Below are 18767 nucleotides of genomic sequence, written 5' to 3'. Positions count from 1 at the left end.
GAACGCGCGCAGACGGACATGCGTGGGCGGATATGCGCAGGCGTCACCGAGCATTTGGACGGGAAGGCTGGTGACGGGTGCACTATTCACCCGAGAACACGGGTTGAACCTGAAATGATGAAATCGACCTGAAATGATGAGCAAATGACTTCAAATTAAAAATCTGAGTTCAAAAATGAACTCCTTTGGTCCAAGACATGTGAACCATGAAGTTTGGACAATTTTGAATATAAGTCGGATTAGTGAACGCCACGGATTTCGACTTAAGCACTAAGGGTTTTGGCTTGGTTTCAGTTGCTAGGAACTGAATGCTTGCTGCTAGAGCTAAGGAGGAATTGAGAGCATTCCTAAAGGGAGAAAGCTAGTGAGAGTATGCAAGAGTGAAAAGTGATTAGCTTAATCACTCTTGAGCAATATATAGACAAGGCTATTGGTCAATTAAGCAAACAAAGCACACTTATCCCCCTTTATTAGCAAAAGTCGATTTTGCTAATGAGGATGGGGATTAATATGAGCCTAGTATTCTTGATGAAGAAGATCCAAGAAGCATTAATGCCCATGGAAGTGAAGCTTGAGTGTGAAAGTGAATGACTAAGGATATTTAGAACTTACAGTGCAAGCGAGCAAGGAGATGGCGGTTTGGCATGGGGCGGCTGCCCTTGGGCAGCCTGTGGGTCCACGGCCAAAGAGGGAAAACCGAGAGAAAGCTCGGGTCTCGATTGGTCGCGTATTCGAAGCTCGTGGTTCGAATTGAACGTCGAATTGTAGATATACGCGAAAAAACGGATTTAATGAGCGCAAGATTGACACTTTTCATGGAAAAATGCATCGGGTTCGTACGAGGCCTAGAAGCCGATTTTGCTCGTTTCAGGTGACCAGAACGAAATTAACTGCTTCCGATAGCATATATTGTATCTGCATCCCACGTTGGTTATTTTGACATTAATTATCAGATAACGTGAACAATTGACCCTTAAGCCGGTAATGCAAATGTGGAGCCAAAGACGTCCTAGGAGGCCAAAACTGGATTTCTCATATTGCTTTCTGAGTTGCTTGGGCGCTCCGAAGATCACTGTGATCTCTGTTTGTCGAGATTGGACCTCTAAAGACTTGAAAAGTGCATCTGAGACCTTTAAAGCATTGCTCGAGAGGCCTAGATGAGTTGTGTAGTTCAGTCTGATGATTCCACATTGAGCATTGGACTGGCTAGCACTGTGTATGGTAGGCATCCGACGTCAAATTTCCACAAAAAGGACCTCCGGATATGAATTTCCACTGAAAATGGCCTTTTATATTCATCGGAGGTTACTCGAGAAACTGAAAAGGGTTTTGCTGTCTGTTTTGCCTAATCACGAGTTGGGTCACTGGCATGGAACAATCACATACTAACCACCGGAGGAATGGACGGTCAGATCATTAACAACAATGTGAGGGTAAGAAGCCACATTGTTGAGACCTACAGAGGGCACACTCAGGAGGTATGTGGGCTTAAATGGTCAGCATCCGGCCAATGGCTAGCCAGTGGAGGAAACGATAACCTCCTCCACATATGGGACCGCTCCATGGCCGCCTCTTCAAATTTGACTACCTAGTGGCTCCACAGGCTTGAGGAACACACAGGCACAGTCAAAGCCCTCGCTTGGTGCCCGTTCTAGGGGAACCTGTTGGCCCCCGGTGGAGGTGGTGGAGACCGATGCATCAAGTTCTGGAATACATACACCGGGGCCTGCTTGAACTCAGTCGATACAGGGTCTCAAGTGTGTGCCCTGCTGTGGAGCAAGAATGAGCGTGAGCTGCTCAGCTCTCACGGTTTTTACACAGAACCAGCTGACCCTTTGGAAGTACCTGTCCATGGTGAAGATGGCGGAACTAACTGGTCATACCTCTAGAGTTCTTTTCATGGCACGGGTAAAAAAAAGCACTAATCAGCAAAAAACCTTGGATAATTAATGAGGAGTCGAACGTGGTTACTGACTTGCCCATTTTTTTTCCCTTTCAGAGCCCGGACGGTTGCACGGTTGCATCAGCAGCAGGAGATGGAACTCTTAATTTTGTAATGTTTTTGGGCCTCCTGAAGCTACTAAAGCTGCTCCGAAAGCTAACCCGGTGCCTTTTCCTCATCTTAATCGCATCCGCTGAAGAAAGTTCTTGAAGAGCCACCAAAGCTCCACCGGTATCTACATGCTTGTCGAGCTCAGTAACTAAGGAATATTTCTTCTGGGTTAGGCCAGAAATGACTTGTCAGGTTCGTAAGCAGCATATGTTTCTCTGAACACTTTAAGTTTGCGTAATGCTTCTTTAACACTTTAGGGAAGTTATGTCACTTTGGTATGCCTTGAATTTATTACTCGACTGTCTCGGTAGATTGCATTTTCTTGGGACTTTTATCATGAAAAGGTATACGGGAGTCTAGAGTTTAAATACCAAAACAGTAAAGCAACTCTCGTAACAAGAGACAATTAGAGTGGGTAAAACAAAAATTTTGCAGGATAACTTAAAAGGATGTTTTCGTTCATTTGTCATGTGAGGTACAACTTTATTGATCACGTTGATGGATAATCTATAGTGCAAAACTGCCATTTCTTTTAATTTTTCACATTTAACAGTGTAGGTTCTAAACTTATTAATGGTGCTCAATTCATTGTAGCCAGAGCTTTGCCAACCTGAATCTCCTTGATCTTTCTTAGTCTTCTGCTGGCATTGTCGTCTATTGATTTTTCTTTCCAGGTCACTATTTCAATGCTTGTTATCTCGGGCTTTTCAGATTATTGTGCTCAATAAACTGAATTGAAAAAAAAATATCTTTGGAAGAAATTGTAGTGGATTATGTTAAACTTGACTGAAAAGGATATCTCTGAAGAAATAAAGTAGTTTTCGTTCTCAATGAATTTTGTTTTTTCCCAATTTTTACCATTAACTGCATTTGATTTGTGATGCTTGGTATCTCATGCTGCAATATTTTGTTTTTTCCCACCATGATTTTGTCATGGGAGAAGATTGAAAAAAATATGTAGCCACTAGCCTTCACTCTCAAGCTTCATGCTTACCTTAATGCAAGAGATCAAGGATTAAAACAAGAATACATTTCGGCAATTGCTTCATGGATTATGCTTAACTAGTGTTTAGATTTTCTTTGGATAAGTAGTGTTTAGAGTTAATTACTTCCATCAAAAGAATTTTTCATATTATATTCAATAAGGGAAACTACTTATTTGTTTCCATAATCATGATGATGACCATCATTAATCCAAATTCATGGCTGTTGTAAATTCTATTCCCCCTTCCATTCATTAATCATGATTCGCCTTGGGTGCCCTTCTTACTGCCCCCAAGTATGAGGAGATTCATCCACCCGAGGTTAATGACTTGGTGGCCCTAGCAGATGGAGCATACTCCAATGAGCAGGTTCTCACCATGGAGAAGACCGTTCTCGGGAAGATCAAATGGTACCTGACCATTCCGACTAGCTATGTTTTCCTCCTGAGGTTCATCAAAGCCGCTCTGGTTGATAGGATATTGGAGAACATGGTCTATTTCCTATCCAAGCTCGGGCTGATGAACTACTCGACCATCTCGCATCCCCCATCCATGGTTGCTGCCTCAGCGGTGTATGCAGCTTGTTGCACCCTCAACATCAGCCCTTTCTGGAGTGCGACACTGAACGTCCACACCGGCAACACTGAGGCACAGATCATGTAAGCAAAACAAATTCGACCAACCAGCCTAACTTGTAACAACTTCTGCAGTTGTTCGGCACTTAAAATTTCTGGTTTTGCTATTTTTGCATCAGGGACTGTGCTAAACTGCTGGTGACCTTCCATGCCAATGCAAAGGACGGCAAGTTCCAGGTCGTTTACAGGAAGTACTCGAGCTCCCAGAGAGCAGCCGTCGCTCTGCTTTCTCCGGCGAAAGCTCTCCTCGATGATGATTCCGGGGACACTGAAGGTCCACACCGGTTACACCAAGGCACAGATCATGTAAGCAAAACAAAATCGCCGAACCCAGCCAATGCGAAGAACAGCAAGTTCCAAGTCGTGTACAGGAAGTACTCAAGCTCTCCTCGACGATGATTCCGTGAAGACCTGGGCGTAGTCTTCAGCTTCAAGTTTGGGGAATAATTGTTGTCTCTGTCACTGAAATTGTGACATGCAAGGTGGTTGTTTTTTGTTCGAGATTCGTTTTTCTTTCTTTCATGTGAAAGCAAGAACCGATGATGTTCATGGGAAATTTGAAGGAATGAAAGCTTTCATTTCATAATCATTATCCAGTTAGTGTTCATTAAATCATTAGAACTTAGAAGAATAATATCAATTCTAATATCCAATAATAATGTAACAGTATATAAGAGATAAGTAAATACTCTCTGATCGGTGAATTGGCTTGTAACTTCTTTTACAAGGTAAGCAGTCGAATATATTTCTGATATATTCGTGACAGAGATCTCCCGTTAATCAATAAGGGAAGTAAATATTTATCTTCATCATTCATCAAGGACACTTGCTGGTCAATAGTCAATAGGCGAGATATGGGCTGGGAGCCCGCGAGTGCAATCTTTGGGCTCGGACTCGGTACATTGGGTGCAAAGCCCATCATGCATCCTTACATACTCTGAGTACACACCTTAGCAATGTCCCTAGAGATAAAGAGCTCTATTGCAGCTTTCGAGCCCAAAAGCAACAATAACTTCTTTACTTGAATATCTTTGTTCTACAACATTGCTGTGGACTCGTCCCATTTTGCCCAAAGTTAGTATTTACTTTGTACACCAAAAAAAAAACAGAAGGTATTTGCTTTTCCATCTTCGCAAGCCGTAAAGTGAGACCGCATAATTGCATAATCATCTTTTTAAAATTTTCCCTTTTTGCGTGCCTTAAAATTAATGAAATTAATTAATGAATTTAACACTAATAAAATGGTATAGATTAGAAATATGGAGCAATCTTGCTCAAGAAACTCTTCTGATCATGCGTGTTCATTTTAAATAATTCCCGATCCACGCGTTCATTTTAAATCATTGCCGATCCAGTTTGTATGACCAGTCGTCTCTGCGATGGACTAGAAGAGCACTGAGATTAACTAGATCTCATGTTATGAGCGCAGGAGATACATACAGCCTGACCAAAAACCCTATCAGAAAAAAAAAATTCAAACGAAGTGCAGCAGGACATAACATGATATACGCTAAGTACTACAAAGAGCAATCGACAGATCAAGATTTACAGTATGTTTTCCCGCTGAGCAAATGGCAATGCTGGTCTCGGCACTAGCACTGCTCTGGCTTGATTGGTTCGGCAACGATAAGGACAACGATAGCTCACAAACCCCCTCGGCGTCTTCGTTCGAAACAGCCTTGCTTCTTCCATGTTGGACCATGTGTTTCTCCTCTCCCGATGATTCCACCGCCTGCAAAACAATATATTAAACAAGGCCATCGCATTCAATACTGTAAAGCAAAGCAACATAACCTAAATGTATATTCGGAAGCTGGCACATTCGTCAGATACAGTTATCAAGAAACTCGGTAAATCATAGTTCTTGGTCTATTGAAATCGAAACTGCACCCAGAATGCGTTCGACAACCAGATCAAAGGACTGAGATGAAATTTATCACTCGTCAAAACATGCAATGGCCAAACATGTCATCAATAGCATTTTTACGCCTTTCACTAATTGAGATAAGGACACACAGCCTTGTACATATACAAAAGCTTGGCAAAGGATTAGACAAATCAATAATTCAACGTAATAAAAACCACATTAAACAGCAAATGGTGACTTCTCTGCATACATCCTCTTCCACATACCTATATGCAGTGGGCTTGCATCAAAATCCTTTGTACTTTTCCCATGAAGAAATTTAATTAAGTGGAAATGTCACGAGAAGTCTCCAAAATCGGTAGATTTATAATTAAGGCATCGCCAGCAATAACTATGGCAAGATATTCTCACCCAAGAATTTTTAGCATTTTTCAGTTAAAAAAGAAAAAGAATCAGCATTTTGACCAAGATTCATTTGGAGGGAGAGGACAATATGCCGAAGTTCGAACACTCAGATTTTTTTAAAAAATAATTCATATACTCTTTTAGAAAAACAGCTCACCAAATTCAGAGCTCGCTGACACAGGCACGGGGAAGGGAGGTGAGGTACCGATTTAATTTGATATTAGATGAGCAGTCGTACCGAAATCGTTTGGCAGACATGACTCGCTCAAATCAAAATAGAACAAGCACCTACAACTAAAGGGCATAGAATGCGGACCACAGGGTGAGATGATCTCCCCATGGTCACATCCATGAACTATATATGAAGAAGAGGTGGAGCAGTTGTACAAACTATGGGCTTCCACAAGTTGTATTCTCAGATTATTAACTGAAATTAATTCCTCTCGCGTGTTAACTAAGAACTTCCCTAATTTTACTACACCTCCAAAAGTGCACGATGAATTCCTACAAAAAAAAAATAAAAAAAAAGCCCATAGAGACATAGTACGATCTGACTTTTTCTTTTAATAGTTAAATATTTATATATAATATAATATGCGAACTGTATGTGCGGTCGTACCTGGAGAGGAGATTCTTCGGCTGCACATTTCAAGGCGTTGAGGACGTGCATTTGAAGATCTCTTTTCAGAGCCAAACCCCTCCAATTCTTCTCCTCCATTGTCACTGCAGGATGCTTATCGACTGAGCTAGCCTTCTCGATCCTTGCCCTAAATATCAAAATTGTTGTTGCCAAGAAATTCATATTATTGTTGTTATTTTCTCGGTTACCCAACAAAAAAATATACATAATTTCTCAGTCTCCTAAAAATGTTTTTTTAACAATTATTAATCAATCAATAAAGAAAAGGTAGGTGAGATATACAAATATTCATGTCCTGTTAAGTTGTAATTTCATCACATTTTTTTTCCACATTTTCTATTATTTATGATATATAAAATAATATATAATAACAATGAGATCTCGTTCAAAATATGTAATAATAAGAGCATAAAATTGAAAATATCACTAGTTTTTGAGACTTCCTATTTCATGATTAACCATGAAAATTAAGCTCATGATACGTGCGAGACACATTAATTTAACACGATGATTGTTCAGGGAAAGTAAGTGACCTTTTGGGAGCAAGAGGACTGGACCTCAAGGGAGAATCGAATTCTTGAACGGGTCCGACTCCAAAGATTGCATAGAGGCTCGACTTATCTTCCTCGTCTGGAAATCCATGAACATGATCCCCAGAAGACTGCCTCATGGCTTGCTGGGAGGGACATATTCCTGGGAGGATGGAAGACGAAATCATGGATACACATCAGAAAGGTAAAGAAAAAGATAGACAACACATGACGGCATGAATAAGGAATTCCTTAATTAATTGCAGTGACACTCGCGCCCTCCACCCGGAACTCTTAACCAAGAGATTAGGGTTTATCCATGTGATCTCCCCTTCATCACTTGATATCCAAACAAAACCTTAATCTTTTCAATCTAATGCCTCAGATATTGGGGGTATTCATAAGAAATGTCATACTGGGGCAACATAAGACTCGACTAAGATGTTTGTTTAGGAATGTCATGCAAAAGATGGATGGATCCTTTCAAGTTTACCATTGATGAGGCATAATATACGCTACGCAGTGCGCGAGCAAACAGCACACCAGAAATTTAAATCATCAATCAGCAGAAAGAAAAATTGATTGTTTCTCTCATCAGTGTTTTGGGGCGTAAACTAAAATCAGAGGCTTCGAAATCAGGAGATGTTTTGTTTAGTGGAGAAATTATTTGGGTTTCAAGAGCAGTGCACCGCAGAGCTATATTTATACCTTGTCTGGCCTGGTCACTCCTCATGCTCCTGTACATCTGCTTATATATATATATATATATATATATAACAAAAGGCGAAAGAAATCAGGTCAACATTTTTATATTTTGTTTCAAAAGAAGATTTTTTTTTTTGAAGTATTGATTATGGACGGATCAATGAACAGTCGTATGGACAGACCTGGAGATGGCTCTTGACATGAGAAATCGTGAGCCCTCTCACGTCCATCAGCTGAAGAACGAGCTTCGGCGTAGCCTCTGAAAACACCACCACCCCCGGCCACCACGACAATGACGACGACCACCACCACGAAGAAGAATATCAGTTAACCGTACAGCTAGCTAGCGGAAGTAGTATATGTATGAATGTAATAGATATATATATATATATGTGTATATATGGCATATGATGTTGTGCTTACTGTGTTGGCCGCCGAGGCGCTCAATGGCGTGAAGGAAACAGCGATGAAGGTCGGGAGTCCACCTGAGGCGGGGCATTTTGGATCTCACATATTGCCTCACTCCCCCTCTGCCCCCCGGCCTCCCACTGCAGCTTCCCATAATTTCTTCTTTAATCATATCATTAATTATTAATCAATTACTGAAGATCGAAGGGGGGGCCTCTCTCGTCGAAGCCTCAACTGTTCTCGATCAGTTCCTCGATGAACAACACACGCGCGCTTGTACGTACATACATGACAGGAAAGAGAAGAAACGGGGTTTCTCAGGATTTGGCTGGTTTAAATCAGTTTTGAGTCCGGTCCGGTAGTGAAGCCCCTTCTGGGTGCAAAGACATGACAGAGAGAGACGACCGACCGGAGAAATATGAGAGAGAGAGAGAGAGAGAGAGAGAGAGAGAGAGAGTGAGTGATCACGAGAAAAGGATTAGACGGAAGAAAGAGGACTGCAAATTCCTTTGGAGGGTCTGACATATTCTGCCGCTGAATCTGATGTCCTTTCTCTGTTGCTGCTGCCCCTCTCATACATACATACATACAAACATACATACATTTCTTTTCTTTCCTTCTTGTTATTACTTAAGAGTCCTGGTTGATATGTATCATCAACCCCGTTCCAATATGTCCAGCAAAAAGAAAAAAAAAAAAACCATTCCAATATGTACTTAAGACTAATGTTTTTAAAATTTCCGATCCTGGTATTAAAATATACGACTTACTCAACTCATTTTCTCCCGTTGAAAAGTTAGCCCAACTATCGTTCGATTGTCTCTCGGCTAGGAGTACTATCATATGGGTTGAAGGAGGGACATCAGGGCTTTTACCTGGCCTGGTGCTAGGATCAGAGTTAATCCCAACGACGACCCTTTTTCCTGGGAAAAATAAAATAAAATAAAGAAAAATAAATCACAAGAAACCACTCTCAATCTTTTCCTTTTTGCTGAATAACTAATCTTTTCTTAAATTGAAGTGCTGTTTATTATAAAGTTTGCCACATAATTCTATCTACTGCTTGAAATAAAAATTTATAAATCTCGAACACACTTTTATTGTTCAAGCAGTATGTAAAACTATCCGACAGTTAATTCCGTTGCAACCAAGCTAGATAAGCGCCCATTTTTTTTATGTAATTCAGATTTAATGATTTAAGAGTAAAATAGTGTATGAATTATAAATATATATATATATATATACATAGTTTTGAATTTATTAAGATCTTCTCTATAATCGTGTTGGAGCTCTCAAATTTTTTTGGTTACTTCATGGATGTCTTTGAAATATTATAACGATTTAGTGTATATCTATTGACTATGGACGATTTATGGAGCCCATGATTTGAAATGAACTTCGGTTTACTCAATTTGGATGTCAATTGGTCATGGAATGGATTTTTGAAAGCTGAAAAGTGGTAACTGTTGAAATTTGTTCTAATTGTTTTGAGTAAGGAATTTTATTTTTAAGGTGATTTTAATCTGTATATTCGTACCGTATATATCATTAACTCTCGACTTACCACATCTGCTAATCCTTGTGCCATTCCTAATCCTTTCCCTTCCTCCATATTATTATTCATTTTCATTATTCATCATTTATTAATTACAGATGATTATTCATCGGAAATTGTCCTCCTTCTGCCGACATATTAGCAAACATTGATATACATTTGAATTGAAAATACCCTCAACCCGAATTGACGTCGTGAACCTCGACTGAAGCAGAAATGGACGACGTCGAACCACGACACTTTATTTCTTGTACCCTTTCTCAAGACCTCTATATATATAGATATATTATTTATATAAAGAATATTCATTGACATAACAACATAGGAGTCCATATTCCATCAAACGCGTGAACTCGATCTCTATAATTTCTTATGCAGTCTCATCGACTTCTTCGTATGTACATATTCCAATTGTTGATCTTTTAAGCAAAGACAATTTGGCGAGAGTTTTTCAAACTATAGTTCAGGTTGAATTGGATAATAATTATAAGCGCGATTTTCTCTATAGGTGCTTATAAAAGTTATTTTTATTTTATATTTCAAGTATTAATTTATCACCTACTTTATTTATATTTAGGGCAGTTTCATTTTAGTATTTTCCAAACATTTTAGTTTATTTTAAAATCAAAAATTATTTGTTAACAATTTTATTCCGGTCACCTTTCATTAGCGACTACACTCTTCAAACGGATAATCTTTGAACCTTTCTGCGGTTTGTGGAGGAAACATATGAGAAGGAAGGGAAGGATCACTTTTGTTGGGAGCAACGAAAAAATCGTTGTTATATTGGCTGAAGGGAATGCATTATGCCTTCACGGGGTAGCCCAATAAACATCAGCCGATTCAATCAATGACCCCTTTTCAAATTCATTTACATGTTTTGTTAGATGAAAATTTCGAGTCAAGATCGATTTTGGGGGGGGGGGCAAAGATGGAATGGAAGGTAAAAAAAGCATCAGAAGGAGCAATGATGGGCAATAGGGGGACAGAAGGGGTAAGAATTAATTGAGGTGATAACTCATCTGGTCCTTGGAGGCCAAGACAAGAGTAAAAACAAACGCTACAATTGAAATTCGAAGTAGTACCTCAAGAAAGGGGTCAAAAGAAGGAATTGGAAGTTAGCGGGGGCAGGCGCCTGCAAAGGTGATAGGAATTAAATGAAGAAGAAGAAGCAGAAGAAGGAGGAAAGGAAGGAAGAGCCAGTTTCAACCATAATGATGAGATTTGCAGAGGGAATAGAATGATGGGAGTTGCTGGCATTACCCCACCCAGATGGAATGATAGTCCAAAGCGGGGAATTTATTTCGATTGAGACCCTCTGATACGTAAAAGACAAAAAGGGGTATTCAGATGTGCGGCTTCGAGGTCGCCGGTTATTCTTTGGCGTGTCCAGGGATTTATTTTTACCTTTTTAACCTCGGTGACCGTGCTTTCCTTCTCCCAAAAAAAATAGAAAAAATTAAAAAATTTCAAAAAACATGTAACGCAATGCTACAGGTTCTCGCCGACCAAACAAAAAATTATAGATTTGGTATTCGGTTGTGATGAGCGGCTACTTATGTTGTTTTATTGGATAGTAAGATTTTTATTTTATTATATCACGTTATACTTATAATCGAAAAATAAAATAAAACATTACTTTTTACCGTAGACCTTGGCTACGTAAAAATAAATAAATAAACAAATGGAAATTTCATGTCCATACTGTACGTGGAGGTGCTCCTTGGTGTGATCTTTGACTCAAACCATCGGGTTGATTTTTTCAAAATTAAAAAAGCTCAAATGCACATTCAAATCTTTCTTTTTAAAATAAATAAAAAATCACAATATTCGATTACTTTTTCGGTTCGATTAAATGAAATACCGATTACTCTTTAGACCGTACTACATTTAATATGTTAATTTTATGAGCAATTTAATTCGTCTAATGGATCATTAATTTAGACTAAATTTATTAATCGAGAAATTCAGAAAAAAAAAACTATAATATTTCACATGCAGTGCAACTATATGAAAATATTTGCTGATGCTAAATTCAACGAACGATTTCATTGAAAAAACTATAAATAAAAAGGAATCGTTAAACGCGTATGTAATGTTCAGCATTACGAGGTGATAATCTGAGAAGTAATTAAATTATGACTAGTATTAGTTAATGATGGAAACCATCCTTGGGTGGTCTAGAATGGGAACAGTACGTATACTCGAATGTTTAATTGTAATGCTATTTGCGCAATTCTCTGCTTGTAATGATGTTGGTAATGACAGATGCAGCACCGAACAATTTCGGCAACATGGGTATACAGGGAACTACCCCCTTGAGCATGGTACTAAAATAAAAGCAAATAGCGTGAAATATTTTCTTTTTTCTTATAGTAAGTATCTACATACTTTTTACGAGCCCAAAGACTTTATGAGCAATAATTTTTTTTATTGAGAAAATTATGTTATACATCATATAGTTTCACCGGATTCTCAAATCTATCATATGCTTTAAAAATTACTCAAAATAGCCCATTGTTACATTTGGTTCCAAATCTATCACGATATTAATTCTTCCGTCAACATATAACGGTCGTGGTAACATGGCATGTTTGAATGTTAACAGTGCCTGCTTGGAATGTTAGTGGGGCCACACTTGCCACGTTGGAAATTTTTCTGGGATAAATTTGAAAAAAATAAAAACTATGGGATAATGATTAAGAATTCAGTGAAATCATAGAATATATGGCATAATAACACCTTTATTAAATTTAGTAATAAATAATTATTAATTATTTACAACAAAAAATAAAAAGCAATCAATAGATGACGGTGAATGTGAAGTTTTAAAGGAAAAAACTCCCTAGCTGGTCGGATATTCTGCTTCTGCAACTTACTAACATTGCCCGATGCCACTCAAGTGGTGGTCTTTCTGTTCCTCCCGGTGACTATATTGAGGACCTTTTGGTCGGATTAATTCTCAATTGGTTAGTACTGGATTGTCACGGGAATTATGTTATATCGGATGTATGGTTTGTTCTCATATTTTGTTAATGACGGATGATCATTCAACCGTCTGTGTTGGTGTTGTCATTTTCTTAGTTGGTAGTCGAGTGGCTAACCCCATGATCGGTAATCTAGTATCTATGTTCGCTAATACTTTTGGCTATGCAATGTAAATTAGGTTTGCTATTGATAAAATATTCACCAAAAAAAGAGGGTGAAGTGAATTATGGCAAAAAGAAAAAACGATGAATTGAATTATATCTATATAATTTCATTCATTTTAGTATTCATATTTGGTAAAATTACAAAAATAAATAAATAAATAAGAACCACAAAAAATATAAGATGGGCTTTGCATTTCAGATGAATGGGCTTTCCTTTCTTTTGATATTTATCATAGGAGAGGAATGATAAGTACCGTAAAAAATGAATTTCCTTTCATTTTTTTTCATCTTTTGATAAGTTACAATTTTCCTTCCTATTATATTCTGCAATGTGCTCTCACTATTTTCGTCTCAAAAAATTATTATTATTATTATTATTATTATTATTATTATTTGGGATTTTTACCGAAAATGGCCTATGGTTTACCCGTTTTGTCGAATTTATCCTATGCTTTTTTTTTGTCAAATCTATCCCATGGTTTACTTTTTGGATCGAATCTATCCCGACGTTATCTTTTTCGTCGACATTTAACGGTCGTGCTAACATGGCACGTTTGAAAATCAACGGCGCCCACGTGGAGCGTTAGTGGGGCCACACTTGCCACTCTGGACATTTTTCTCGGGATAGATTTGAAAAAAATATAAAACCATGGGATATTATTGAAGTTAGTTGAAAACCACAGGATATATATTGAAGTTAGTTGAAAACCATGGGATATGATTGAAGTTACACGAAAACTACGGGATAGGTTTAGGAATTATCAAAAACAAAAACCAACCGTTAAAGCAAGTGAAACTAAAAATCCATAAGCAAAGTGCGACAGCAAATAAATAAGAAAAGTGGAACACCAAAGTCTATAGTTTTCAGATATCCAACTTTATACCAAAATGACCAACATTTACATATCCAATACTAACCCAACAACCTACACAAAAAAACCAATCCACCACTAGTTTTCAGAGATCTGACATAATAATAATAACAAAATGACCAAAGTTACCTATCCATAACTAACCCAACAAGCTACACAAAAAATCATCATCCACTTCTTCCACATATTTCCTACTAATCACAGCAAAAAACTACACAAAAACCAATCATGTGTCTCCTCTTCTTCCATTAACAATCTATTTCTTCCCCGTTTTCATAGCTTCGAATTGTTTGTGCTGGTTCCTTGTCCTGGGTTGCCGGTGTTGTTGCTCTTGAGGTCTTGCTCCGTGCTGTTGTTGTTGGTGCTGGTGCTGGTGCTGCTGCTGCTGTACCTGCGTACCGTTATGTTGGTTCCTTGTCCTGGGTTGCCACTGTTGTTGCTCTTGATGTCTTGCTCCCTGCTGCTGCTGTTGCTGTTACTGTTGCTGCTGTACTTGAGATGATTGGGTTTGGACAGGGCTAACAAACTGCCCTCCATGCCTACCCTTGTAAGACATCCTCATTTCTTCACCAGGCATCTAAAATAAATATACATATAAGTCATATTTTAAGAGCTAAATATGTAAAGACTTGCACAAATATATATAAGTGTTCAAAGAAACTTACACGAATGTATGTCATTCCACTTTCTCTTGTTAGGACCCCAATCCCTTTAAAAGCCAGGGACAATTCTCTGCGTATAAGAGCATCCACACTTGGATCCACTTTTGTGGCAGACCTTTTCTTCTTGGAGCTTGACTCTCCTCTTTCTTTCCTCCTAATCTGCAAGTTCTTATGAAATATCAAATCTCAACACAACAACATATAAGAAGTGAAGTTGTTAACATTTGCCAGCATTGAAAAATGCACAAACCTGTAATTTTGGTATGATGTCCTGTGCACGTGTTGAAGTTCTAAATTCTTGCACCTCTCTAGTAATTGATTGGTGGCTTGTAGATACTGGTGCATGAGGGTGTTGCACTTCCACTTGCCTTTGCATTTGAACTTGCTGGCTGACAGAGACCTCATTCACATGACTTCGCATTTCCACTTGCTGGCTCTTATCCACTTGTCTAACTTGTCAATGACCACATTATTTGGTCATCTACCAGAGATATAGAATATGTCATTATCTAACTTAAAGAATGAAAAGTTACCTCACAACTTTTTCCATCAGTGGGCTGGTTGTTCTTTTTCTTGCAGGTCCTCCTGTTATGGCCATATTCATGACAGATACTGCACCTCATCTCCTGTCCTTTCCTTGAAACTTGATCTCCCTCAGGTTCTTGTTCACCGATGTGCTTCTTCCTATTTTTCTTTGGTCTTCCAGGTTGTTTCTTCACCATGGGAGGGAAGATAGGATCACCTTGAGGCATTTCCCACAAGTTCTTACCATTTAATGGTAGCATGAGATGTTTATAGGCCAACGAATGCACATCTCTTTTAAGCCACTCACTCACATAATCATCAACATCTTTCCTCACATAATGAATACAACTCACAGCATGGGGGCATGAAATGCCTGTGATGTTCCATTTCCTACAACTACATGTCTTGACAGGTAAATCAATAACATATGTATTCCCAAATTCCTTAACTTGGAATTTCCAATCTCCAGCATGCGTGGGCAAACAAGACCTAGACCTCTCTTTGTTTTCCTCCACTATCAGCCTTATCCTAGGGCACAATGCGTTAGTAGAACACACAAAGAGATCTCTCTTCTCTGTCATTCTCTGCATAATGGCAGTCCTAATGTCTTCCAACATCTCTATTATCGGTTTTGTTAGTGATATGCCCTAGAGCTTGATTTATGTATTTGGATAATTCCTTTTATGGCAATAATGTTTATTCTATTATTCGTATATTGTCTATGTTTATTAGAATAAAGTCCTTAAGATATTTTGAATGCTTCATTCTTAAGAGTTAAGAATATGAGTGACGAAGTAATTCGGTAAGAATATCTTTAAACTGTTCACGATCGTAGAATACTTAATTGGACATTATTTCTCCAGATAGATCGTTACCTCTGTCTGTTTCCATGATTAGTATACAGATACTAATGAAGATGGAGTAGTGAGTCTCATGTTATTTGATAACTGTTATCATGACAGATATGTGGATACGTATATGATAAGTAGTCGAACGTGACGTGCAGATAACATTCATACGGTAATTTACTAATGTCAATGAATGTTATCTGGATCGTATTAGTGCATATAGTCCTTAGACCTGAGATGGAACGCTATCTCAAGTATAGGTAATTAGGATTTGTTACTGCTAATGTATTTGTGCTTAGCGTGAGTATTCGGCATATAGTGGTCATAGTTAGTTATACTTGGAGTTAGGTGTCTGATCAAGACGGGATTCACTAACCTGAGTAAACAGGGAAAATGTCCTATGGATATGAGTTTTATTTTGGATCGAGAAATCCTCGGCCGGGGTAGATAGACTTGAATAGAAAAGAGTTTCTGTTCAAGTGCTACAGATCTAAGAATGAAATTAGAGAGTCCATATGATCGGCTTTAGAGTTTGGCATTTACCGTAACTCTGGCTAGATTGGGATCTTGTAGTGAAAGGATTCAGTGCATGGTATATACGATCAGAGGTTCATCAGAATGTTTCAATTATACATTCGTCATCTTTTGGATTGTCACGATATGCTACTAGGTGTCACTCGTGAACTTTGGGAACCAAGGGCATTTTGGGAATTATGCTTTCGATTACAGAAAGAGTTTCTGGTAGTATCAAATGAGTTGATACTATAATCCCATTGCCATTTGATGATGAACCTAGTTACTCACACACAATGAGCGTGTCTAAACCGAGAAAAGAATTAATTCTAATTAAGGAAGTTAATTAGAAATTAATTATCGAACGAGGCTTGCAATGTGGTTGTAAGGGTGCTAGCACATCCTGAAGCCGAGTTTAATATCAATGATAAATATATTAAGGAAATACGATAGTTTTCTTATTTGGAAAGTTTCTGTAAATAGATTGTCTATTGATAGAAACTCGTGTCAAGGACTTATTTAATCTTTCTTTCTAACTATAAGGGTAAGTCATTGGATGACTTAAATTGTGAGGACTCATTTGTGATTTATTAATTAATTCGGATTAATTAATAATTGCATTTTAGTCCTTAGGGTAAGAATATATATAGATATGTTCTTACGGTTAACCCTAGAGGTTAATTGATCGAAAACCCTAATATTAGAAAGAGAGTAAGAGGAGAGACGGCTGAACTGTTGTTGTCGTGAACTCCCAAGGCTGATCGGAGTTCTTCTCGGATCCGATTCGGCGTTTCGGTGTTGTCCTTGGCGTCCTTGAAGAGATCCTTTCATTCCGTGACGATTCCATTCGAGATCGGTGACCTAGATCGGAGTGTACGGGTCGAGAGGAGTCTAATCTCGGTGGAGACGTGCTCGTGTGGATGAGCTAGAGGCCGGACACTTGGACGGCTAATTTGATCGACTCGAATCAATAAGGTTAGTGAAAAGTTCGTAACTTTTCTTATGGGTTCATTGTGTGATGTTATCTATTCGTTTAGAAGGCGACTCTTATGTCAAGATGTGATCTTGAAGTTTTTGATTAAACGAGCACGCGATAAAAATTTGATTTTTACCGTAATTAAACTTTCCGCTGCGCACGTGCTTGGTTTCCCAACAGTGGTATCAGAGACTTCCTTCTAATCGTTTAGATACATAATTTGTGCCTAATTTTGGTGTTGATTGTGATTTATTAAAGTGTTTAATGAATTGGTATCGAATTGGGCACGAGAAATTGTTTCTCGTAACCGGCCCAAGAGAATTCAATTTGATTGAGTCTCTTGGCTGCTTAGCAGCTGCAGCTTGATCATTCACGGGCAGAACATTGTTTTTGGCTGATTGTTTTGGGCAATTGTTGCCTAATTAGTGGCTATTGGTCTCGGATGGAGAATAGCTTCCACAGATGGCTGCTGAGTTGTTTTCGTGGCAGCTTTGTGGTTGTTGAACGCCCAAGAAGCTGCTGGTTGCTCCTACATGTGGCTGCTCTTTGACTATGCTGTTTTGTGGAAGGTTGAAACCGATCAGTGGCTACTCGTGATTGCTGCTGATCGGCTGCAACTAACCGGAATTTTTCCGGGCAATTTTCGATAGTTTTGGAAATTAGATTTCCGAAACAATTAATTACCAAAATTGTTTTCGTAAAATTTGATTTTATGGAAATTTGATATTTGATATCCTATTCTAATGAGATTAGAAATTTGATATTTGATATCAAAAAGGAATTTTGAAGATACACTAAATATATGATATCTTGTATATTTTTCAAAAATTAGAAATTTCCTAATATGAGATATTTGGATATTTTGTAAAATGTTACAAAATTGGCACGAAATTTATTTCCTTTTATGCTATTAGTTTCCTTTTATAAATTTCGAGCATGGTGTGTGATTATGGACTTTAGGATAATTTTGCTTATTTCTTGTGGCTCTAAGGATTAAGCTAATAGTAAATCCATGATCATACTTTTATCGATTCCGAGTACATATTTATGCATGTGATGTGTGAATACGGATAATGTGCAAAGTGAAACCGAATAGTAATTAGGTCACCTAAAAGAAAATCTTCCAAATTAAAATATTAAGTCGAGAATCGCATGAGGTTGCGAACCTCTGTCATGGCTCTCCACTAAAGCATTCTCCAGAGAGTTTTAATTTGTTTCGTTGTTGGTCGTGGACACACGAGAGCATGAGATAGACTAAGAGATCTTTTTGCATGAATGTTAAAACATGTGATGTTTTAGATTGTCAGTTGCCAATAACGGCAGGCACCTGAGGTAGCTGATATCTAGGGTTTGGTGGGTTAGACTTAACTATGTATAATGGACCAATAACGGTAGGCACCTGAGGTCCAGAGTACTAGGAGCCGAATTGATTGAGCCG

At 38.3% G+C, this 18767-nt stretch overlaps 2 protein-coding genes and 1 pseudogene across 2 annotated transcripts; 2 read left to right on the top strand and 1 right to left on the bottom strand.

The window, feature by feature from the left end:
- Positions 1-1355: 1355 nt before the first annotated feature.
- On the top strand, positions 1356-2139 carry LOC116199159 (annotated as a pseudogene).
- Positions 2140-3300: 1161 nt separating this feature from the next.
- LOC116200479 (G2/mitotic-specific cyclin S13-7-like) lies at positions 3301-4257 on the top strand (the record flags this gene model as incomplete). Its single annotated transcript, XM_031531329.1, has 2 exons — positions 3301-3695; positions 3791-4257. Coding segments are annotated over 2 exons (675 nt in total), but the record flags the coding sequence as incomplete, so codon positions are not given.
- Positions 4258-4971: 714 nt separating this feature from the next.
- On the bottom strand, positions 4972-8769 carry LOC116199158. Its single transcript, XM_031529447.1, has 6 exons — positions 8242-8769; positions 8001-8077; positions 7822-7858; positions 7117-7276; positions 6563-6710; positions 4972-5403 (listed from the first exon to the last, which is right to left on the bottom strand). The coding sequence occupies exons 1-6, from the start codon at positions 8396-8398 to the stop codon at positions 5182-5184; spliced, it is 801 nt and encodes a 266-aa protein (XP_031385307.1). The 5' UTR covers positions 8399-8769; the 3' UTR covers positions 4972-5181.
- Between the last annotated feature and the right edge of the window lie 9998 nt (positions 8770-18767).

Source organism: Punica granatum, chromosome 3 (genome assembly GCF_007655135.1).
Source record: "Punica granatum isolate Tunisia-2019 chromosome 3, ASM765513v2, whole genome shotgun sequence".
In the NCBI taxonomy this organism is placed as follows: Eukaryota; Viridiplantae; Streptophyta; class Magnoliopsida; order Myrtales; family Lythraceae; genus Punica; species Punica granatum.
This window is presented reverse-complemented; position numbering and strand designations above follow the sequence as displayed.